This window comes from Xenopus laevis, chromosome 2S (assembly GCF_017654675.1).
Source record: "Xenopus laevis strain J_2021 chromosome 2S, Xenopus_laevis_v10.1, whole genome shotgun sequence".
NCBI lineage: Eukaryota > Metazoa > Chordata > Amphibia > Anura > Pipidae > Xenopus > Xenopus laevis.
Window position 1 is genome coordinate 107,831,770 of NC_054374.1, and position 25,893 is coordinate 107,857,662.

The window sequence follows — 25,893 nt, forward strand, 5'->3', positions numbered from 1 at the left end:
GCGGGGGCTTCTTGCCAATAGCTTGGCTTCACATAGTCGTTTTCTAATTGTAACAGTACTCACAGGTAACTTTACACCTTCTTTGATCCTTCTGGAGCTGATCATTGGCAAAGTCTGACAATTTGGCTATTCTTCTATCCATTGGAATGGTAGTTTTCAGTTTTCTGCCACGTCTCAGGTTTTTGTTGCCATTTTAAAGCATTTGAGATCATTTTAGCTGAGCAGCCTATCATTTTCTGCACTTCTTTATAGGTTTTCCCCTCTCCAGTGAACTTTTTAATCTGGAAGGACCCATTTTACTCAGATTTTCAGAGAGAAATACACTATAAACAGCATGCACAACATTTGCTGCCTTCCTTCCTTAAAGGGATACTGTCATGGGAAAAAAAAATTTTTTCAAAATGAATCAGTTAATAGTGCTGTTCCAGCAGAACTCTGCACTGAAATCCATTTGTCAAAAGAGCATACAGTTTTTTTATATTCAATTTTGAAATCTGACATGGGGCTAGACATTTTGTCAATTTCCCAGCTGCCCCTGGTCATGTGACTTGTGCCTGCACTTTAGGAGAGAAATGCTTTCTGGCAGGCTGCTGTTTTTCCTTCTCAATGTAACAATGTGTCTCAGTGGGACATGGGTTTTTACTATTGAGTGCTGTTCTTAGATCTACCAGGCAGCTGTTATCTTGTGTTAGGGAGCTGTTATCTGGTTACCTTCCCATTATTCTTTTTGGCTGCTTGGGGGGGGGGGAAGGGAGGGGGTGATATCACTCCAACTTGCAGTACAGCAGTAAAGAGTGATTGAAGTTTATCAGAGCACAAGTCACATGACCAGGGGCAGCTGGGAAATTGACAATATGTCTAGCCCCATCTCAGATTTCAAAATTGAATATAAAAAAACCTGTTTGCTCTTTTGAGAAATGGATTTCAGTGCAGAATTCTGCTGGAGCAGCACTATTAACTGATTCATTTTGAAAAAATTCTTTTTTCCCATGACAGTATCCCTTTAAGGAAGGAAGGCAGCAAATGTTGTGAATGACCTCACTAATTGAACTCCACACTGCTATTATTTGGAACAAGCTATTATTTTGAACAAGCCTCATTAATGATTCTATAACACAGAATCAGCAGCATGCATGTCATCACTGTTGGTCTATAGCTCAATACATCTACTAGTAAGTTATTTGCCATGTAGAGAGATCATTTCTATCAAAAACAGTGATTGATCAGGTTAGTGATGTCGGACTGAACACAAATGTAAAAAAAATGTTGCCTGTGTCTACTATGGGAAGCCTTGATCATTCCATTAATGACGTATTGGATCTCCCAGAGAACAGAGTAGAGGTCATAACACCATGTGTGATATCAAAGGTTGCAGATGAGCCACATCCCCTTCTACAGTTACACCAAATGTGTTCCATGGCCCTTATAGTAATGGTTGTTGAAATGATTTGGAGGAACAATGGTCAGTGCCCCTTACTTTGTGCCAAGGTTGCAGATAAAGGAATACATCCTAGGAAAATCTTAAGTGTTCATAACAATTCTAATGCTAATTGAGACTACAGAAGCTGAGTTTACAAGAGAGCAAATAAGACTTTATTAAAACTGTAAGTTCAAGCCCCTCTATCACTGCATTATGCTTTCCTTTGCTAGTTAATGGAATCTCTTGAATTTCAGTATTAGTGCTCTGTTTTATTGCATTAGTTGCAAGGTAATAATGATATACAATCAGCAGCATTTAAACACTGAACAGTTTACAGTGCAAGTTAAACGGCTGAAAAGAAGAACAGAGGAAAAAGTCATGAACATGAGTACAGATTGTTATCTGTATGACCTGAGTGTCCAAAATCAGAACATTCCTAACTGGCCACCTTGGTAGAGGCCTTAAAAACAAGTGCTTTACTAGATGCGTTACTAGATGATCCCTGTCTTACCCTACACAAAATATCTGTATCAAATCCACTTCCACGCTTCATTTTCATTTTTATTGCACTTGCAGTCATCTTTCCACTTTGCAAAGATATTTCTAGATTTTTTTTTTTAAAAAAAAGTATATCTACAATATTATGATTTCTTCTCTAATAAGAAAAAAAAAACCTCAAAGCATGTTGCACATGCTGCTACAACACCCGTGAAGGTGCTTCATGTGCATTCTAGTGTGAGTTGTCACAGCACAGTCACTCATTCCCAAGAAGCTGCTTCAGTAGTATCAGGTTTCAAAGAGTTTGTTAAAAGCAGTCCAAACTTCTGAAATCATGTCACTTGTGGTCATTGAACGGCCATATTTCTGAAAAGCTTGGTGGTTGCATTGTCGTGTGAGTGAGCATGCTCCAAAGGCTGCCACCAGAAAAGGATTTTGACTAAAAGAAGGAGCAAACAAAGAAAGTTAAGAAATGTGTTGTGCATTTGTAAGGTAAGCAATTTATTCTTAAAAGAAGGCAAAACAGAACCAATGTACAAGTGTTTAAGAGAGCAAATCTTCTAATAGACACTGCAGCAACCACGACTAGCTGTGCTGGCAAGTTCCAATGACTCCAGTCACAAGCTTCTTTCTGTATCCCCCAGCCCCAGTACTTCTCTGCTTTGCTGGCTTCTCAGTCCTATGTGTTTATGCACATTTGTTCTAATTTTCATAGGGAGAACTGGATACACATCAGTCTAGCTGGAAAGCACAGACAGTGCTGACATAAACGTATCCATACCACAGCTAATAGGAGTTTTGACCATGAGACATAACTAGGAATGATGTGCCACAGGTCCACAATACTTCATCCTTGGCCTAACAGCTTAGAGCACATGTGACTGCTTTATATTCAGTGGATGATGTGACCTCCAATCCAGTTACTCTGCTTAACCGGCTAGATTTTGATCCAAATTAAAGGGAGAACTCCACAAAAACATAACAAGCTTTTTGAAAAGTAAATATAATTTCAAGCATCTTTGCAATATACATCAGTTAAAAAATATGCAGACTTTTCAGGATTTTTAATGGTTTGGAACAGTTCCCTAAACAAGCCCCCTGCTCTCCTGCTGATCTCGCAGACTACTTTGCTAAGCTGGCTGACTACTGTTACTTTGTATCAACAGCCAGCTGTTCTCAGCCTGCATCCTCCAAACCCCACAATTCCCTGCACACATGATTTAATAAGGAAAGGAACATCACAGTGCAATGCATTGTGGTTTATGTAGTTCCTGCATGCTGTCTGTAAGCTGTGGAGAAGTTGTCTGCCACTCCTCTATGCCATTGGTTTAGAGGCAGGGCAGACAATTACTTTCACTTTCCATTCAGCACTAGATGTCATGACTCTCCGGATATTCCCCCGTTCTCTTTATCATTTATTTGTGAAGCAAGGGCATGGGAATGGCCATTGGGTCCTCCATTCTGGTGCACAAACAAGATTCTGAGATGATACAAGGCTTGTCTTAATAACAGTGTCCACAAAATGGCTCATTTCTGCTTGATTTAATGATTAATTCCAAGACTGAAGGAAACAAGATTCAAATAATATATATATAGTGCAATTAATATGTTCATTTTGCTTGACTAATGTGATAAAATAGGATTTTGAATAATTTTTTTGGGTGACAGGTCCCCTTTAAACAGCTGGATTTCAGTATAGAAAATAGCATTTATTTATACGAAACAGGTAACTGTGATGGGTATATTAGGGGTTTCTGTTTTATGTGGGCCTCTTCATCAAATGTAAGCTGGAGTTCCCCTTTAAGAGAGCTTTTAGAGTTCATTCTGCCTCTATGGTATTTCTCTCTGAAATTCATGATGATAGGGATATGTTATACAACAACAACAGATACCGGTTCTAGTAGAAAGCTGATTTATCTACTACTGTCTGTAGAATACAAGGTAGTCCCATTTTAGGGCAGGGTTGTACACACTCTGCTTTTTTGTTTAGCTGCCCATTTAATTATTTGTGCCACCACCCTGCCTATGAGATCTCTTACATTAGTGTCTGTTAGATCACCTGAATTAAGCCGGCCACAGGTGTATTGCTGTGACCACTGTGTGCCATGCATTGGCAGAATTATCTTTTATATAGTCTCCTGCAAGGTGTACTGAATACAGGGTACAAATGCACAGCATAATGCTCAGTTTGTAAGCAGCCAGTTTACAAACACTCTGGAACTCTTTCCAGTTTTGTGCTCCTAATCCGTAGTTTACAAACTGGTCATGTGATTTCTGCATTATGAATTACTTACCCGTTAATCTTCTCTTGTCCTGCCAGAAGTGCCCAGTGTACCAATACTCCTAATGAGCCAGCCAATAGGTCTCCCTGTCCTCCACAGCGCCGGCTGCTGCCCTCATGACTGCACACTAATACTAAAATGGAAGGAAAACAAGGGATTTGAAGGCAAAGAGTTATTTAAAGGAAGAGCCATACATGTTTTGGAGGAAGAATGAGAAAAAAGCCAAACACTACAGTTGGACATACAATGCTTTAAAGGGATACTGTCATGGGAAAAAATTTTTTTTTCAAAATGAATCAGTTAATAGTGCTGCTCCAGCAGAATTCTGCATTGAAATCCATTTCTCAAAAGAGCAAACAGATTTTTTTATATTCAATTTTGAAATCTGACATGGGGCTAGACATTTTGTCAGTTTCCCAGCTGCCCCTGGTCATGTGACTTGTGCCTGCACTTTAGGAGAGAAATGCTTTATGGCAGGCTGCTGTTTTTCCTTCTCAATGTAACTGAATGTGTCTCAGTGGGACCTGGATTTTACTATTGAGTGCTGTTCTTATATCTACCAGGCAGCTGTTATCTTGTGTTAGGGAGCTGCTATCTGGTTACTTTCCCATTATTCTTTTGTTTGGCTGCTGGGGGGGAAAGGGAGGGGGGTGATGTCACTCCAACTTGCAGTACAGCAGTAAAGAGTGATTGAAGTTTATCAGAGCACAAGTCACATGACTTGGGGCAGCTGGGATATTGACAAAATGTCTAGCCCCATGTCAGATTTCAAAATAGAATATAAAAAAATCTGTTTGCTCTTTTGAGAAATGGATTTCAGTGCAGAATTCTGCTGGAGCAGCACTATTAACTGATTCATTTTGAAAAAAATGTTTTTTCCCATGACAGTATCCCTTTAAGTGGAAACCATCATGAAAATGTTTTCACTATGGGGTCACTCACAAGGCAGATAGAATAGCAATGTTTACCAATGGAATTGGTAGTAAAAATTTCCAGTTAGCAATAGTTCCTCTTTTGGGAGAACAAACCATCATACACTGTAGTGGATGATTAATAAATCAATTTCATAAATAGTCTATTGTTTTTATTTACAGTTTTATATATTTGACAGTTTGAGTTGTGCCTCTGAAATCCCATGGCACATACCAAAGAGCGGCAATCAAAGCTAAAACATGACATGTACCTGTTCTGTTTGCCTATTTGATTCTACCTCCATGCACAAGAAGGTGCACTACTGCTGTACAGCCCTTCAATGCTCTGTAATTCCATTTCCAGCTATCTGGAAATTCTAATGTACAGAAATATTAGCACAAACCTTTGTCTCCGTCTGAAATAAGATCACGTTCTCCTTTCTGAATGATCGTTATATTCCCCATTGCTTGGCTGAGTCTTAAAACACTTCCATGATGGTCACTGGTTTCCACAGGTTCTGAAAGCTAAGGAATTCGCCACAAAGAATTAAAAATCCATATCTCGGGTATCAACAATTGCTATACAAAATTAAGGATTCATTTGATTACAATCAGCTTTATGGTAATTTGTGCCTTCCAGTGGGGATAGCACTGCCAACCTTGTAGCACGGGGGCCCCATGATTACTGATGGTACCCTGGGTGTCCAATCAAATGGGTTCAGGCCCACAGAGTATAAAATCCTTTAAACCAGACAGCCCTGGTTAGAGAGCTCTGCAAAAATCACTACACTACAGTAACACTTTGTTTTAACAGAGCATGACACAGGAATCCATTCTAGTCAATTCACATTTCTGAATCCTGGATTCAATTTCTTTATTAGTCTTTTTGACCATGAAAATAGTGCTCATTTATTCACATAAGTGCTACATTACACAAGTGCAGGTACCCACATAAACATCAGCAGTTTGTTTAAATAAAGTCTACCAGTTTTCAAATTGAAAAACAAAGATCTGATTGCACTGGTACCATTTAGCTCATATTTTATCATTTAGCCTCCACTGTCTAAAGGAGAACTAAACCCTAAAAAATGATTGTGGCTAAAAATGCCATATTTTATATACTGAACTTCTTGCACCAGCCTAAAGTCTCAGCTTCTCAATAGCAGCAATGACCCAGGACTTCAAACTTGTCACAGGGATCACCATCTTGGAAAGTGTCTGCAACACTCACATGCTCCGTGGGCTCTGAGCAGCTGTAGAGGGTCATCGCAGATTATCAAGCGAAAATGAGGTTGGTCTATAATATAAACTGATGCTACAGGATTGATTATTACATTCTGATGCTAATTGCACTGGTTTGTGTGCTGCATGTAGTGATGTAGTAATTATCTGTATTGATTACTAATCAGCCTTATATTGTAACATTTATATTCTATTTGTACTGTATATTGTGAGTGGGTCCCTAAGCTCAGTAAGTGACAGCAGCACAGAGCATGTGCAGTGAATCTGCATCTTTGGAGACACAGATCTTCCCTGCAAAAGGGCTGTGGTTGCCTTGGGCTGGTACAGAAACCCAAAATATAATGTACAACAATTCTACTTTACTTTACTTCTTTAGTTAAGCTTTAGTTCAGGGCCGGACTGGAAGTAAAAAGCAGCCCGGGCAAAATAATCAAAGCAGCCCACATGTAAAGACACTATGTTTTGTACTCATTCACACATACAGTATATTGGGGTAAAACTGCAAAAATGGTTATAGGTGATGTGCATAAAGGGCTGCCTTTCTCGCTTAACTGTAATTAATGTAAAATATTACAGTTATTAATTAATTATTATTATTACATTATAATACAGTAAAATATTACTTAATGGCACTACATAAATCTAGTGTGTCTATATTAACCACTTTGTTGATTTGCCATTTATTATAAGCCTTGAACATTTTATTTAAAAATTACAAGGATTCAATAGTTCACCATTATAGTATGGGGTATATTGCTTCTTATAATATGCAAGTGATATGTGATATGCAAGTGATACAATCTGGACTGTTGGGGGGGTGGTTTGGGGAGTTCTAGTTCAACAAGTGCTTTGTTTTTTAGTTTAACTGTTTATTGCTAAGAATGTTTCATGCTGCGCAGGTACCAGACACAATCTGGACTGTTGGGGGGGGGGACTTGGTGAGTTCTAGTACAACGAGTGCTTTGTTTTTTGGTTTAATGATTATTAAACTGAAAAAGAAAGCACTCGCTGAACTAGAACTCACCAAGTTCCCCCCCCTCCCCAACAGTCCAGATTGTGGCTGGTACCTGCGCAGCACGAAACATTCTTAGCAATAAACAGTTAAACTAAAAAACAAAGCACTTGTTGAACTAGAACTCCCTCCCCCCTCAACAGTCCAGATTGTAACAGATTGTGGCTAGTACCTGCGCAGCACAAAATATTTTAAGCAATAAACAGTCAGTGATCCCTCTCCCAGGCTCCCTTCCCGTGTCTATAGCTTTAACCTCCCCTACTGAGCAGTACCTCTTACTAGGAGCTGACATGCCGACGGATCACAATGCAGAGAGGCAGGTCTAGACGAGACGAGTCACATGACGAGCTGTGACGTCTCCTATTCAAGTACACAGCCCAGCCAGCCCAGCGAAGCTGCGGGGAGGGGAGGGAGGGGGCGTGCTGTCACAGAGCACAGCAGCAGAGTCTCTCTCTCCTGCCCTATTGGTGTGCCGTTTCTTTTTTTTCTTGCCTACATTCAAGGCGACGGGAGGGGGAAACACACAACTCTGTTCAAGAGAGGCCCACTTAAACAAGAAATAGAGCGGCCCCACGGGCAATTGCCCGAGTTTACAGATTGCCAGTCCGGGCCTGCTTTAGTTCACCGTTAAAGGTAGCAAACATCTAGCTGAATGGTCAACATGACAAGTACTTCTATGCCTAAAAGATGCCATAAGCAGGACAGCATGTATCAGTTTTGAGATTTCAAGGCACAGTTTAGTCTCCTTAAATAAATGGTATGAAATATTCAAAACTGGACAATATAAAGATATGTTAAATAAATTGTAGGGATGCACCGAATCCAGGATTCGGATTCAGCCGAATCCTTCTGCCAGGCCGAACCGAATTTGAATCCTAACTTGCATATGCAAATTAGGGGAGGGAAATCGCACAACTTTTTGTCACAAAACAAGGAAGTAAAAAATGTTTTCCCCTTCTCAAACCTAATTTGCATATGCAAATTAGGATTTGGATTCGGTTAAGTATTCCAGTGAATCCTTCGCAAAGGATTCGGGGGTTCGGCTGTAGTGCAATCTTTCTGTGCTTAGCTGCAAGTGCAATCTCAACAAGCACCTCACCGCTAGCAATTCACTTGTGGTTTTCAAAGTGCAATAAAGCACCAGTATAGAATGAGAAAATGAACAATACTCACCATAGCTTCATACAGCCTACTGAACTCTATAAAATTTGGGGTGAGAACTGCTCGCTGGTAACCTTGTATAATTGCCGGTTGCTGTGCAATGAGCCACAGTCCATCCTAAAACAGCAGAAGACATGGCCTTATATTGCTACAGAGACATCTGAACCAGTCATATCACTCCCACACTCTGAAATGAATACTTACTGCATCAATCACAATAGGAAGCCCTTTGGATTTAGCTTTCTCAATAATCCCCTACAAATTGCACATAGAATGAGACAAGTTAATGTATCAGATTTCTTCCCTAAACACTGTAATTTTCAAACTTCATATAAATATTTTTTAAAAAGTATCAGATTGCTGAATGCACAAAGGGAAAACATAAAAAAAAAGGTTTAATATTTACTGTCTTGATCTAATTACCGAACTACCTTAGTTTCCGGTCTACACAACAGTTTCAGTATCAGAAAGAAAGAACATTTTAAGCATAGAACAGACTAAAACCATTAAGATTTACTTGTGTCTTTAAAGTAGGGTTTCCCTTTACAATCAAGATACAAATTCTGCATTAACCTCAGTATTAGTTTTCTTTGATTAAAAACTTACCTTAGTGTTATCCAGTATAGCATCTTCTCGACCCATTCCTGGTCCTATGACTAATGTATGTAGCCGTGGAAGCCATTTGTCTACCTCAGATACTGCATTGGGATGGTCACTGCAAACAAATGATTGTAAATGCTGATATTATTGCAGTTTCTCTGTTGTACAAATGTATAGTAATAGCTACCCATCAATGCTGAACAGACATTTATGCATTACAACAGCTAGTTAAAAGACGAGTTAACAAAACTAATATCAACTTACAGAACTGGGTGAACGATCAGCTCCGGACTGTATGATTTTATCACAGTTGCTGCATCTTTGGTACAAAACACCTGGGATAAATCTGCACCCTTGGATACATGAAAATAATCATTGGATACAAGGGCAAAAGAGAGAAACCAAATAAACAACTATCAAATATCCATCACATACTACTTCTTTCCTATTAGCTGGCAGCTAGCTAATGACATATGGAGAAGTTCCTGCTCTCATTTTGCCTCCTATTGCCCCATTTAAGACTGCGGTAACAGAAAAGTAAACGGACCAATAACTGCATACTGCAAATTTCCGGCTGAAAATGCACACTTCAGAATGATTGGAGGCCAATGAGCAAGTTATCTGTGGGCGAAGAACTGGTAGCAGAGTAACCATTCCATGTGATATTATACCTAGACCTGATTTGTTGCTACTTGCAACTCCATTTGTGCAAGTCAGCACTGTGTTTGTATGTATTTCATCTTGCAGCTACCGCTGGCTGCTTATTACTACCACAATGCCCTGCTCCCAGACCTCATTCTGCTTCACATCTGATTCACTAATTAATAAATGTTATTGTAGTCATAACTCTTTGTCTCCAGGATGATGACGTAGCACTTGTCTTAACTATATCCAACAACCCTCCCTAATTTAGCATTCTTCTGGGAAAATGTAATGAAAGTCTTAACGGGGAAGGGGAAAAAAAAAGGAGGGTGTTCAACCATGAAATTCAAGTGTAAGAGCAGCCTGTTGTGTAAAATTCTTTTCAATATAGACTGTTATTTTTCTTAGAATCATTTACTTTTCTATGCTCATGGCTGCTGTATGCTAAGTGTGATAGAAAAGTGAAGGGGGACCTGCAACTCTAGTTCTTGTGAAGAAAGTCACATGACCGTCACTTACCAGGGAATCTGAATGCACAATATAAAGAAAGCGGGAAGCGTCTGCCAATAGAATACACCAGTGCAGTGATCTGGCACCTCATACCCAGCCCCTGCTCAGTTCTAGCTTGTGGCAATATAGGGTAAGTAAGGAGGCTACTGGGTCGGCAGACCCCTCTGTTAGTGGGTATTTGGATTGGAGTTTGGTCTGGTTAATTTGAAGAGTAAAAACCTTTAGCCCTTATATTTATTAATAATTATATTATAGGGATATGATTATAATGGCACATTTCTTATAGAAGTAACTTGTGGGAAGGTGAACATCCCCTTTAAAATATCAACAAAAACGTGCATTTTACAGTGTAATATAATATTCTACACTAGGAAGTGATTATACAGCACATTAGCACATTTTTAGGACTAGCATGAAGGTGCCATTTTTTGGGGTGCAAACTTGACAGGATACATTTTATATTGTGCACTGGCATCCTAATTCATATACAATTTCAATAAATATTGGTAAAACAAGTCAACCTCTAGACATTTTGGGGGCCTGAAAAATAATTTACTGTGGGGCCCAGTAATATCTAGTTACGCCACTAAGTTATAATCCCTGGGGTGATCACATCGCTTTCCTCAACATGGTAGAGAGACTTTACATGCTAACTCTACACTGAAAAGACTTACCACTTTAAGGGCTGTAATGGCTGCAAAGTATGGAGCTCCAGTATACCTGTAAAGCAAACAAGAAATAATTATAAAGCCATAGTATCAGCAGTGCAGTAATTCCATACATATGTACCTATAAAATTCTAACATCTCACAATCAAAATGAAATAAATGAAACAGTTTAACTACATGGGAATTGTGGTCAATTTAAAATGCAAGGCCTGCCTGTTCTCATCAATGGGATTCACTTGTGCCAATGGCAAAAATTCAAGACTACTGACCCTAAACAGAGTCACTTTAATTATGTAATAAAATGTGACATAAATGAAAGTTTACGTCACAGCTTTCATTTATTTTGCTAACAAGTGTCACGTGCATAACAACTGTGCCAGGAGAAACGCTCATTATGTGCATGGCCACAACACTTTTGTCTGACAGGCGCCTTTTAAAGGAGAACTAAAAATTACTAAGGCTAAAAATATAACTTTATATACTGAGCTTATTGCACAAGCCTAAAGTTTCAGCTTCTCAATAGCAGCAATGATGCAGGACTTCAAACTTGTCACAGGGGGTCACCATCTTGGAAAGAGTTTGTGACATCACATGCTCAGTGGGCTCTGAGCAGTTGTTGAGAAGCTAAGCTTAAGGGTTGATGCAAATTATCAAGCAAAACATGAGGTTGGCCTGTAATATAAGCTGATGCTAGAAGGATGATTATTAAATGATGATGCTAATTGTACTGGCTTCTGAGTGGACATGTAGTAATTATCTGTATTAATTACTAATCAGCCAGTGACATTTCTATTCTATTTGTACTGTATATTGTGAGTGGGTCCCTAAGCTCAGTAAGTGACAGCAGCACACAGCATGTGCAGAGAATCAGCAGAAAGATGGGGAGCTACTGGGGCATCTTTGGAGACACAGATCATCCCTGCTAAAGGGCTGTGGTTGCCTTGGGCTGGTACAGAAACCCAAAACATAATTTACAACATTTCTAGCTACTTCTTTAATTAAGCTTTACTCCTTTAAGTACAAGGCACGGTTTTATTACTACAGCAAAAAAGGAATTAATTAAAAAAGGTTAGAGTTGTTTGCTTAAAATATGACTCTGAGAAATGGCACTGGTGTAATTTAGAGCTTTCTGCATAATGATAGCTATACTTGGAATGCTCTCTTAATATTGGAATTCCAATTGATCCTACTCCGGACAAAGCAGAAGTCTGTATTATACAGCAGATTGTGTAGCTCTGTACAGAGTTTATAAGAGCATGAGCCATGCAAAAATATAACAAAGATCCTTGAAACAAAGGCAACAATAACAAAAAACACAACTTACTCTTTGCAGCCTCCAATTATGCCGATCTTCCCATCTTGTCCTTTGTGTTTTTTGGATGTCAGTGGAGGGATGACATTTCGTACCAGCTGGAATATATTCTCCATGTCCTTTGCAGGGCGTGTGGGACGCAGAGAGAAGGGCCTCTCTAGAACTTAAGAAGAAATTCACATATATCTGCTTCATCAATCCTCTGTAGCCTTTTACCCATAAATCAGTTCTAAGTTACAGAACTAACATGAATGTGTGTGTATATTTTAAGTTGGAAACTTGGGGCGATTTAGGAAAACTCAGCGCCGTGTGTGCTTTAGCGCTGGCGACTTTTCATTATATCCTATGGGAAGACACGCTGAGGCAGTTCGGGAAGATTGGCCCCCCCGAAAACGAGGCGATGTCGCCAGGCGACAAAATCTCCCTGAATCTCCTCGTGTGAACTAACCCTTAAATCCAAACTGTTGCCCTCTTTATTGGGCACACAGGGATCACCTGACACAAGTTAGGAACAATAAGAGCTACTGCTCTTGTATTCCAACAGCAAGTGGGAAAATTGTTACAAAATAATAAAACAGAACTGCACTGAAGGTGTGCCCTCTTATCCCCAAGGGGATTAACAGCTATTTTTATTTCATAACACCAAGCCTCCGGATGTAATGGCTCTATGTAATTTGGGACCTGTGTACTGGATTATTTTATGTTATCACATATAGACACAAAAAGCAACAAATATTCTCAAAAACCTTCCCCCAGTAGGTAACCAACTACTTTCTTTTTTAACAAAACATCATCCCCGTCTAAAACAGCCCTACAATCTATGTGAACGACAGATTTTGACCTTCCACAGAAGATGAAAAATCAACACAACATGAGCCTTGAGGGCTTTCAAAGGCTTTAAGCCTAATGTTGCCTTCCGTATACCTCAAGGTAACAGACATGCCCATGTGACCAATGGAATTGAACCATTTCATTGTATCAGAGCATTACTCAGCAGCAGGGCCACCTATAGCTATCTGACCAATGACATGAATACACTGCATAATACTGGTGAATCACTCAGCAGCACAAATGTTAACCAATGTAGAGGTCTTTTCTTCTTCATTCTTTGTACAATTTTAAACAAGTAACACAAATATCCTGGGTAAAGCCAGGACCTTCATGTAGTATTTCCATTTGGTGGAGTATTGTAAGAAGTTTAACCTGATAATAATTTAATTAGAAATCAATTTATGTTAAATATACTTCTGTAAGGAGCCCCTTAGACATTGAGTTGGGTGGCACAGGGATTAAAGGACAAGTCAACCCCAAAACAAAATTCTTCCTAATAAAAGAAAACATAATTCTAAGAAACTTTCCAATATAAATGTAATTGTAAATGTAAAAGTTATTTGTAAAAACAATTGCTATTGAAAGCAGCATTTGCTTAACTCCTGGTTATTACTTTTTAAACACTAAAGTCCGAGTTCCCCAACAAAGACAAGTCAGTTAATCAGCTGCCTTGTCTTATATTGTATCAACAGCCCAAGTCATTATGGCAGAGGATTGAAAGGTACTTCCACAGGGGGACATAGCAATTCACCACTTCTTTGCTGTGAAATTATTGCAAACCCCCTGAAATGTTGTTCTGCACTTTATGTGGTAAATCTTTATGTGGTAAAGCTTAATAAAGGCATAATTGCACAGCAAAAAAGTGGTAAAGTGCTATGTCCATCTGTGGAAGTATCTTTACAATATATGATGATGTGGGCATGTGTCTAGGAATAGCACCACTATGTAAATCAGCACAGTGTAAGTAGTGCTCCCTACCCATCTATATTTGCAGAGAATATAAAGGGACAGACACGATTTTCAATAGCAATTACATAAAAAAATTACTTCAAAACCATAGAAAATTGTAATGAATGTCTAATGCAAACTTGCTTAGAATTATATTTTCTTTTATTAAGCAATAATAATTTTTGGGTTGACATTCCCTTTAACCACCTTCTCCCCTTTCACAAATGCTTGCAAGAACAATGGAAGTTGGAAAGCAAAAATGCTTTAATTTTTTCAGTCTTTACCCTGGTTAGTAAAAGGGAACTATAGTGAAAATGAAAATTTAATATAAAAGCTTTAACATACTGAAATAAGAAACTTTCTAAATACAATTAAAAATTCTGTACAGTTTCTGAAATCATTAAGTTTATCTTCACTATTCCTCTCTCAGCATCTGTGTCTCTACATTCTGTTTTCATTCAGGAGTTGGGTGTCAGATATTCATGGACCGTTAGATCCAATACATCTTATAGGGGGGCTCCTTTTGCCTACCTAGAAGATGTATTAGAGCTCACTATTAAAATCACCAGACAGCGTGTCTCTCTACATGCAAAATTTGTGCAAAAGGCAGTTATTTTGTTAGATTGTGTTTGTACTGGAATAAATTATTTGAGTGAGCTCTAATTTATCTGATAGGTAAGGAAGATCTAACTGTCAATTGCTGACACCCAACTGCTGCATGAAGAGAGAACAGTGAGAAACAGATGCTGAGAGAGGGATAGGGACGATAAACTTGACTATTTCAGAGACGATGTAGAATTCTTAATTGATTGCATTTAAAAAGTTTCGTATTTCAGTAGGCTGACGCTTATGTAAAATTTTCATTTTCGTGATAGTTCCCCTTAAGGATATACTAAATCCAGGACAAGTGCTTTTTTTTGCCAGATTTGTGTTCAACCAACCCAAATGTGAAGCCTTAAAATCACTGTGCATTCAGGTGTAGAGATCATCCATATTTAATCAAGCACCCCATTAAAGTAAGTTTGAGGGAGGAAACACAGTTGGAAGAAATTATGTTCAGCACAAGCCATATTCATTGTATCTGTGTTCAATAACCACTAAATATAGTCTACAATACAGATGCAGTAGTAAAATGTTAACAAAGGAATGAGTCTCCAAATTAGGGTAGTGGTGGTGGTGGTGGTGGTAACTTGACATTAAAGAGCACCTACCAAGACGTGTGGATGAGGAAGACAACAATATTGTTTTCCTCAAGTCAACATTCAGAATAATGCATGAGAGGGGGTCCTCATGGGCACTATACTTTATTGTACACCAATGTAAGGGACTCATTTAGTTGGCATCATATTTAGTAACAAACACTTTTCATTGCTGTCCTCACCCAGCACTAACAGGAATGCAACATGTAGCCAATTCCTTTAAAGGATAACCAAAAAGTCAGTGTTATACCTATAGGGGGAGAGAAAGTAGAAGGATTTAAATGCAGTGAATCGGGATAGTTTCTGAAGTTTGCTTTGTGTGAGGGGCTTGAATGGCTTGGCGCAGTCATCTGGGAGGTGGAAGATAAGCCATTGAGCATTTGTCCCAACATCTGCAGCATTTGCATCTCACGTGTGTGCTCTGCATCCCTGCGCTTATCCTCTATTTGCAGCCGCTGCTCTTCATACTTGTAAAACTTCTCCTCGGCATCCACACTCTGCTTTAAGAAGCGCTCCATCATCTTGTCCAGTGTGACGGTACAGTGGTGCTTATTAGACTTGGTAAGATGGGGTACTTGAAGTTGGTTTGTCTTTGTATGCAGGTTTTTATAACCTAAAGTTAAAAGCAAATAAAATACTGTTTGCAGTAAAGCAAATGATTTAGCTTTTGTTTTGAAATATCCAAAAATTACACCGAAAATACGTGAAATAAAGACTAACATTAGGAATACAAACCCTCACTTCTAGTTTTATACAGGCAGAAGGGCAAGATGTCAACAATTCCATGTCCTGTAAAAAAAAAATGCCTTGTCTTTGTGATAAGACTTTGGCCTATGGGATACAAAACTATTTTGTCTAGCCATGTTTCCAACCAGACTCGCAGGGCTGCATAAAACTCCATGTTGCGCTCTGAGGAAATATATAAACTAGACCAGACAGTAAAGGGAAAGCCAATGGAATGAATCCAATATAGTACAGCCAAATAATATCATGTATAGGCGGTTAGTTGGAGAACTGCAGTAAAGTTGCAGTTGGGGGGCACATTGAGAACTACATTTCAAAAGGTATTAGTAGAAGAGACACAATGAAATGAGAAGGTATGCTTGACATGTCCAACATGGCTCAAGAAACTCCCATAACCTAAGCTAAATGCCATCATTCCCACAAAAGCAGTCAGGTATGTGACAGTGTCAATCAGAGGCCTTACCATTGTTGGGGGGCAGAGGGATGGCGAAGCAGGAGCCATCTTCCACTTTGATTGGGTGTTGTGTATAACAGGAAGAGCCCTCTCCACAATCCTCAGTGAAGTTGTCCTGGGGCGACTCAGGCCCCCCCGAGCCAGCCTGTTCCTCTTCCTCCTCAATCTCCTCATAGTCCTCCTCTCTCAGCAGCTCCCTGGAACAGTCCTCGGCGCAGCTTGGATCCGGCTGGAGCAGATGGAGCCCGTGCAGATCAGACAGGGCCCCACAGGAAGCTGCTGCAACTACTGGATCCCCGCTGGAGGCCGGGGCGTGGCGGACGCGGAGGATACGATCCATCTCGTCATAGTAGCGACAGATCTTGCGCGCTTGCCCATTCTTCCTGAGACCCTCCCGGGCCTGGTAGTACTGGCGCTTCAGGCCCTTGATCCGAATCCGGCATTGCTCCGGGGTGCGCTCAAAGCCCATCTCCCCTAAGCGCCCCGCCACGTCCCGGTACACATGGCTGTTACGGAAATTGCCGTCAAGCGCGGACTGTACGTCGGCCTCTCCCCATATGTCTAACAAGGCGCGGGTCTCGACGTCGGACCACAGGAAGCCCCGGGTGCTGGTGATCAGTCTGCGCATACACACGGACATGCCGTAAAGCTTGCTCGCAGCGGGGCCTGCACTTATCTGTCACTCAATGGCATCCCGCCCGAGTGCTACTGCTGCCCAACCCCTGCTCCCAGCACCCGCACACAGCAGCAGTCTCAGCGGATAAATGGGCGCATCCCCCGGACTCATGCATGGCTGCACTAACACTAACCAAGGGCATCCGGGGCACTGCGCTACGTCACGGGCCGCACGCTCCCAGCTCTGCTCCAGCCAATAAAGCTTCCCTGTCACACAAACTCTCTTCTACACACACACCTGCTCCACAATAACTCCCACAATTCCACCACACACCTTGTAATTCAGCACAGACAAAGCTGTATAACGTATACATTTATTTGTAGCAGTGTTGCAAGTACAGACAACATGAAGAACAATATAAATACACAATTACATTCAATAGAGAAAAGGATGGAGGCCCCTGTCCCTTAGAGCTTACAATCTAAAGCTGACCATAGACGTGCAGATTTTATTGTGTGTACGCTTGTTTGTTTCAGTCTAAGGATCTACCAATAACCATTCCGATTAAAAGTAGGAAAAATAACAAATAAGATGATGTTCTGCCATTAATTGACAGGCAGCAATTGTACAATAGTCATACCTGACAAATAGTAGTGACCCATGGATAGAAAATACATGCAGAGATCTTATTAGAAGATGATACAAATCTTTTAACCTGTGGCCATACACGGGCAGATTTAAGCGGCCGATATTGGTCCTGTAGACTGATTCAGCAGCTTATCTGTATGTTTGGGGGCTTCTGATGGGTCTCCCTGATTGATCTCTGGCATAAAAATCAGCCCGTTATTTATGTGTGATTTTCCTGTGATCAAGGACATCATTGGCTAGTTGATGCGGTCCTTGTCCCACTGGTGCCCATTTCCTTCATTATAATATGATTGTTTGGCCCTAGGGCAGGCAAACAGCAGTACAAGAGAAAGGGACACATGGTGAGAGCCCAATGCTGCCAAGTAGTCTGGCCTGGTTAGTTTTCTTTTAATGAACTGGCACACCAGCCTGGGACAAAAGTTAGAGACATTGCTTACTGGGGTGCCTGACAAATTGGCATCCCGTAATATTTTTTTTACATCACATGCTAGTGGCACATCTTTTTTGGTATGCCCCAAATCTACTACTTTAGGATTCGTCTGAACCCCTAATCCTTTGTGAAAGATTCGTCCAAACTTTCATTTCGTGAATAGGGTAGGAACTACCACTTTGGGATTTATTATTCTGTACTGTTACAATTTGCTACATTTAGTTGATACATTTTGAGCAGTATCTGTGGAATATTAGCAACTATTGTATCAATTCTAACAGCTGCTTTTAATGAAACTCAGGGATTCTGCTCAGCAGGGACAAAGATAAGAAATGTATCAACTAAATGTATCAATATAGAACAGTTAGAGTTGGCAACCCCTGTCCCAGAGCTGCTTTATAAGGTGAAAAATGAAATTTTACACTTCAATATTAGAAAAACAGTCACAAATAGAAAGTCATTGGAAAAAGGCTTTATTTTTGGTGAGCTTAAACCAACTAAACTGAAAGTGTTTGAAGGTGAACAACCCCTTTAATAAATAAAAACATACAGTTTCCACAGCCTTTAGGGTGATGACATATAGGGTGCTTTATCACCCATGGCATATTCCCCCCAAAGCACCTGAAAATAAAATGTTATGGTATCAGTGGGAATTGCTGCATGTAAAACACAGCACCCACTTGCCTTCACTTAGGCAACTTACACACCACCCAATGTATGGTCTTTTTAAAGGGTCAATAAACCCACCAATAAATAAAAGTAACTTACTTTTCTTCTAAGTACTTTTTAAATTTACTTCTCTTACATGTTTTCAATTCCCAATTTCATATTCAGACAATTAAGGAATGCTGCCTTTTGTGTTTATACTTTCTGCATTTAAAAGTATCCCCCCGCAAATAAAAAGGTTGACAAGACACAAATGAAGATAAAAGGGATTTTAAAATAATAATGTACAAAACTGAAGCAGCTTTTTCCCTTCCAGTTATAAGTACAGCTCAATAAACCAGTGGTATAGAGCACCATATGCATAATAGAATCTCACCGAGATCTCAGCCTGTATTATATATTCAGTTAACACCAGAGCTACAAACACAGCAGCATCTGCATTTAGCATTGTCCTACTCCTGTGGGTAGCGATCCATCGAGCATCTCACCGAGATCTCACCCTGTATTATATATTCAGTTAACACCAGAGCTACAAACACAGCAGCATCTGCATTTAGCATTGTCCTACTCCTGTGGGTAGCGATCCATAGCTAAGATAATGAACAATTAACACTTGCATGAAAACTCCAAACCCAGGTTAAGGGCTTGTACACACTACTGTTTCTTAGTGCACTCCCATGTGGTCAGTTTTGAAGCATTCAGCCACTGGGGTGCCCAAGAAGAAACACAGCCTATTGATTTAAATGGCCAAGTATTGACACAGGAGCACGTAGGCGCTGAGCCTGTGTTCTGCACTTGCATGCACCCGTTTTAAGTACATGCCCCTTCAGAATAATTTCTTGTGTTTGTTCCTACGCTCCCCTGTGGTTGAAGCTTTAAAAATGAACACATGGGAGAACACTAAGAAATTCTAGTGTGTACGAGCCCCAACAAGTGCAGCTATATGTTAATTATGAGCTATTTGTTAAAGTTTAGTTAAAGAAGAATGCAGTACTGCAGATGGAGTAAAGGTAATGACATATGGTACATTCTGTCACCCTCAGAAAATATGTGCAAACCATCCCAAGGTTACCCCATGAGGAAATTTAAGCCTACTCTACAATGTGTATGTTTTCTGGGCAATTCACATTAATACCAGTGGAAAGGAAAACAGGGGCATGTTGTCACATGAGATAAAGCAGATTTACCATGGGTGGCACTGGCAACATTTCCCATGTGTCATTTCTGTTACAGTCCCAGCAAAAAACTTTCTTCATTTGGTACTGCATTCTTCATTGCCAAAATGAAGATGGTTGTACATGGATTGACAAAAGCTGCCCCTCCAGAGTTGGCAGTTTATTGGACATCTATGGGGCCCACAGGTGGGCCTGCCCAAGGTAAAGTTGGGATGGTTTCTTGTTTGCATGCGCCTGCAGTTCACATTCATTGCATTTCAATGAGAAACAAGTCAGACTTTATTTCATCACATAAAAACGCAGGATGCAGTGTTGACTGCTGCCAAAATCCTGCCCAAAGACTGATTGGCCTGTGAATTGCAAATGCATACAGACGGAGTGAGTCTCTTTTACCTGCAAATCATATTATACCTTTTGTTTCAATTTGAAATGCCAGAGACTTATAGCCCCTTTGAAAGACTTCCATTAGGCGGGTGGAGAAGCAGCAGCTATTAGACATTTTGATATAATATATCTTTTGATAGATGATGCTGTTCTGCTGAAAACAACTAATCATGAATGTACACATTGATATTTATGGACATATTCACATCCCACAAAGGGTTTAAATAAGCAGTGTTCTTATAGTTAGTGCCTGTAAAAAAGTCAATTCAATTCTGGTTTTACATAAAGTTTCCATCTAGAAGGCGACTTAAGGCACAACAAAGAGGAAAAGTCCTCTAAACTGTTTCATAGCATTCGCAGAGCAACACAATAATAATGCAACGAGCTGCCCTACTATCAGGGTTGGCGGGTTTCCGGCCAAATTGGGCTACTAATTTAAAGCCCAGGTGGGTTTTGAAAGTACAAACTAGCCATGGTATGGATTTGGGTTACTTTTTGGGCCTTTGGCTGGTTTGTAAACCAGCCAAAGTTTTTTCTTGTCCTAACGTGCCAATCCTGCGTCTCCTGATGCATGTTGGGTAATGTAGTTTTTGTTTTACAATTTGACAACTGCCATGTTAATGGAAGACTACAATACCCAGAATGCACTGGGAATTGACTTGTGTAGAAGTCAGGAGTTACCAGATTTTGGGCACTGTTCCCCAGTCTCTAGTCGTGCATACGCATTTTTTGGTAACTTTCCTCAATTTCAGACAATTTTGGGGCAAAAATCTGCTGGCCACCAAAATGTCTAGCGGTTGAACTGTTTTACCAATATTTATAGATATTGTATATGAATTAGAGCCTTATGGGGCCCCTATTACTCCTGGGCCCCCTCTGTAGTTACTCCCCTGGTGATGGGTGAATCTGTCCCATTTTGCTTTGTGGAAAAATTTGCTAAACAGTGAAAATTTGAAAAAGGTGTATTTTCACATATATTCATTTATTTTTTCAATGCACATATTGTGCTATTTTGGGCTACTGTTGAAGTGCCTCTTGGCTAGTTTCGGGCTGATTTTATAGCTGACTTTGGCTGGTTTTGAGAATTAGACCTGGCAACCCTGCCTACTATAGTCATTACGACTGAACAGGGTAGATAGGACCATACAAAGCTCTTACCAGTTTAGCTTTGTTCTTTTTTTCATTAAAAAGCCACTGAACTCCATTACAGCCCTAGTAGCAGTGTTGGACTGTCCCACTGGGATACCAGGAAAACTCCCTGTGGGCCCAGGTGTCAATGGGCCCTAATACTGCTAAACTTTTGGCCTATTTCATGGCCAGTCCCTATTTCTATGACAACAAAGATGCTAAATAGATGGAATAATTGATTATAGTATCAAGAGAGCAGACTAGGAGAATAGATGTTGATGGAGGAGATGAAGAATATTAGTACTGAGAGTGGGCCCCTGGTCTAAGATTTTTGGGTGGGCCCCTGGTGTCCCAGTCTGACACTGCCTAGCAGTGTATAACACAATGAACAAGACCAACTTGTATACTGCAGAATTAAAGTACACGCGTCTCACACGAGCACAAGCCATTATAATAGTGCGCAACGCCAACTTTATATTACAGACGTGCTACGGTACAAGACACTGCTCATAAAGTCATGTTTCTACAGACAGAGTGTGGCCACTGCTTCTGCTGTTGATTAGGGAAAGTACCTGCTTCCTAAGGGAAGAACAAAAGAACTGCAGCGAGAACCCCAGCAGAAGCCAATGCTGCCCAGGCGGCCATGGAACTACACATCGCCATGCTAAGGTTATCCCGCTTACCTACAGCCAAACACCGAGCACCGATCATGTGGGCCATTTCCGGGTGGAGGCACGCTGATCGCCTGACTGATAGTACGGAAACCATTTTAGGACATCTTCGGCCAAAGTCTGTCTGGGCTATGCGATCTTTTAAGCACACGTAATGCAGCTTTCATGTGTGACTGTGTGACATGATCATGGCCCGGACATACCTGACTGTGAAGCTCCGGGCTCAGTTGTGACAGGACAGCAGGGAAAGGGATATAGGAATAAGGGAAAGATGGCATGCCACAGACATCAATAGCAAAGGAATGGGAATGAAGCAGCTAATGGGGCTCATTTACATCTCTTTTCTACTTGAAATCACTGGGACAGTAACCAATAGCAACCAGACATTCCCATGTGTTATTGGAGCTTATGTGGGTTATTGCACCTTTGCTCCTGTGTAACTACAGGTATCCCCTGGAAATATAAAATGTTATTTGCCTGAAAAATACTACTGAAACCGTTAAAAGACAGGTTTGTACATTGATATATATGTGTGTGTGTGGCATATAAATATTGCCTGGGCATTCCAACTCTGATTTTTTATTTACAGAAATGTCCCAGTGACTTGTATAGGTGGAGGAATGCCATGTTTACTGTCCAGAGACACAATCACAGGCTGTTTGCAATTCCAGACCAAAGACAAAATTATAAGAGAAGATCAGAATTTTTTTTGTACTTATCTATTGGGTGTTTCTCTTCATATCTGAATATTAAACTAGTGGGCATTTCCAGCCCTAAGGATGCATATATATGATTAGCGATGTATGCATACACAAAGAATGAATGTTTAACCACCTATTGTTAAACTGAAACTCCCAGTGACAAACAAACTGGAGGGCCATAGGTTGGAACTTCCTCTGCTTAATAAGGTTAAATGCCAAGAAAGTTATTCTGAGCTCTGCTCTTCTGTTCAAACATAATTAAGAAAATCACATGAAGATTGTGACTTTGTAATCCTATTATTCCCTGTGCAGCAATGCCCATGTAACTGTATGGGAAGAAAATGTGTTTGAGAAGTTTTTAAATTGCCTCCTAAAATCACCTCTTGAAACAATCTTTTCCAGTTGTTGGACTATGTACAGTATCTAGCCGCTATAAGAATGGCATTTATGCTATTAAAAGAGAACCAGCTGATTTACATCTGCCAGAATTGGGACTTCAATTGCAAGCATTTGATAGCTACATAATATACACAATTGTGTACATTTATTAAAGTCTGATTTTTTTCTAGTCGGACATTTAAAGGGAAAAACATTTTTTTTTTTTCGGAGAAAAAAACCCCTCTTTTTTCATGATTTATTAAATTCTGATGGTGTTTGAATAAAAAAGTACTCCAACTCAGACCTGCCCAGATCATGTTAAAGTCAATGGCATATGTCCCATTGACACTTTGAAGATATCCTGATCTATGCTGGGACAAAAATCCAAAGATTTCATGGTTTTCAGGCAATAATCCGGGCATCAATTCCAAAAAAAAATCACACGATTCTGATTTTTTTCATTTTTTATTAAGTCTTTTCTCGCACAAGAAATGTTCATGAAAATTTATTGATAAATAGGGGGGAAGTCCATGCAGATTTAGTGGTTTTCAGAAAATAGTGAGAAAATTTCAGATTTTAAAAAATAACCCCCAATTGTAAAATTCATAATTTACACTATACATTTACATTAAATCTCTAGATTAGTTAATTATACAGTAAATACGAGAACAAAATAAACTAGTATATTTAACCTTGAAAGTAATTTTTAGGTATCTTATACCCTTGCTTCCATCCCAAGCAGGATTCAATCAATGTAGAGTGTGGGTAAAGAATACCAACAGGCGCAAACTCTGCTGCAAAGGTGCCTTTAATCACCAACACACGACATGTTTCGAGCACAGCGCTCTTTACACTTGAAAAAGAGAGCTGTGCACGAATCATGTCGTGTGTTGGTGATTAAAGGCACCTTTGCAGCAGAGTTTGCGCCTAATGGTATTCTTTACCCACACTCTACATTGAATTATACAGTAAAATTGGTGAATGCTGCAAAACAGTAGCACATAAATATAATGTTGGCATTAGAAAGCTAATGTTAATAAAATAACCTTAACAGGAAAACCCATGGTGTCAACATTAAAAGGACATTAAGGACCTCTGGTTTGCTGGATAACTTTTCTCATAATTTACAGCACAATGAATGAACATTAACAACTTGCTTATAAACATAATTGTGATACCTCTGTTTTGCAACATACATCTTCATACATTGGAGTTAAATGTTAAGATAGTCAACTGGTAATGGTATTTACTATGTTGCTGTGTAAGCAAAAAAGTACCATCTATAGTTTATATATTACTAATAGCTTACTAACACAGGCACAACTAACTCTAATAATTAATATGACTAACCACCACACACTTTCTGAGATTGCCAGTAGATCCTCTCAGGGGGTAGTGCAGCCTGTCTTGGTAATTTTCCCCAAAAGTAGGGATTCTACGGGGTATCTTGCTCTTTGACACTTTCCCTGCTCCTGAGCTCACCCACTTGTGTCCCTGTCTGGCGCTTGATCTCCGCAAGGTTGCTAACCCCAGCTATTCTCATTGGTGGAGCCAAAAATCTGCTCACTAAAATAATCTGTCACTATCTTTCGCACTTAGAGTGACATATAACATAAACACATTCCACTAAATACACTTTCCCTAACTTGGGGCCTGATACTGTCCAGGACCAAATCCTGTACCCACCTCCCTGCAAGGTGGGACCCAGGAAGAGAGCCCTGAGCACGTGTGTGTTCTCTCTTTTAAACCTTTAAACACTGCCACCTACTGGGCAAACCTTAAACTATATACTATAACTATATACTATAAACTATATAAGGGACCCAGGAAAAGGGACATAGCTACCTGGGTGAATCAAAGGACCACTTAGGTGTCCAAAGCATGGGGAAACTGCCTGAGTATAACCATACCTAAACCTCAGGGTCTTTATATATGATAATCTGATTCCTCAATAACTAACTGCCATATACTAACATCCAAAGTTTCATTATTCCAGCCAGAATGTTTCATAAAATAATTGTTTAGCTTTTTGTTGTTTGTCAAATGCTAAATGTATGCACTTATTTTGTTGTCAAATAAGTGGGTTGGAAGCTCTCCTGTAAAGATCCTGTCATTGTCTTTTAAATGTACTTTTACTAAAAGGTGTAGTTTGTCCAACTGGCTCTGACTTTTGGGTGCAGATGATGTGCCTCATAATGATGTTAGCTGGATATATTGGTCTTCAGATGTGATCAGTTAAGGTCTTCCTGCTCTTGCCAATGGAAATTACTTGGCTGGTATAAATCTAACAAGCATTGTACTGCTCCCTTTTGAACGTTCATTTTAGGTGCAGTTTGGCACTCGTATAGTTTTTCAGCATACAGGAGGAGAATTTGGTCACAGGCGGGTTGACTTAGCTCCCTTGTCATTGGTAGAACCAGTTGTATTCCATTGTGCTACAGTAATGCATAGTGGTTCATATTCAGTCTGCATTTTTCCAGTATTAGATATTCTACTGTTCAAATTGAACTTCCCAAAAGTTTATAATAAGTAACTCAAATTGTGCAGTGCACCAGATAGTCATAGAAATGTCTTTTTAATGCACAAATGTCATGCCAAAACACTTGATTTTTGCTTTGTGAAAAATATAGTTTTTGGTTTTTAAAGGATGCATATTATTCTT

The 25,893-nt window shown here is 39.8% G+C and overlaps 1 protein-coding gene across 3 annotated transcripts; it reads right to left on the reverse strand.

Annotated features, from left to right (window-relative positions):
• Nucleotides 1–1,570: 1,570 nt before the first annotated feature.
• On the reverse strand, nt 1,571–22,620 carry naxd.S (NAD(P)HX dehydratase S homeolog). 3 transcript variants are annotated; one of them, XM_018249841.2, is made up of 11 exons: nt 16,444–17,280; nt 15,487–15,849; nt 12,271–12,421; nt 10,953–10,998; nt 9,391–9,479; nt 9,133–9,241; nt 8,731–8,781; nt 8,539–8,643; nt 5,516–5,636; nt 4,213–4,333; nt 1,571–2,357 (listed from the first exon to the last, which is right to left on the reverse strand). In XM_018249841.2, the coding sequence occupies exons 1-11, from the start codon at nt 17,072–17,074 to the stop codon at nt 2,207–2,209; spliced, it is 1,938 nt and encodes a 645-aa protein (XP_018105330.1). In that variant the 5' UTR covers nt 17,075–17,280; the 3' UTR covers nt 1,571–2,206. The 3 variants fall into 3 exon arrangements, with proteins under 3 accessions (XP_018105330.1, XP_018105332.1, XP_018105333.1); XM_018249843.2 differs by lacking the exons at nt 15,487–15,849; nt 16,444–17,280 and adding an exon at nt 22,165–22,620; XM_018249844.2 differs by lacking the exons at nt 15,487–15,849; nt 16,444–17,280 and adding an exon at nt 22,054–22,075.
• Nucleotides 22,621–25,893: the final 3,273 nt, after the last annotated feature.

What these genes read in the sequence shown, in the direction of transcription:
- naxd.S (XM_018249841.2), bottom strand. Translation starts at nt 17,074, where the DNA reads ATGTCCGTGTGTATGCGCAGACTGATCACCAGCACCCGGGGCTTCCTG. An exon ending in CTATACTGGATAACACTAAG is followed by an intron (nt 8,782 to 9,132) that starts GTAAGTTTTTAA and finishes TGCAATTTGTAG; the next exon opens with GGGATTATTGAGAAAGCTAA. An exon ending in GGACAAGAGAAGATTAACGG is followed by an intron (nt 2,358 to 4,212) that starts GTAAGTAATTCA and finishes TCCTTCTTTTAG; the next exon opens with TCAAAATCCTTTTCTGGTGG.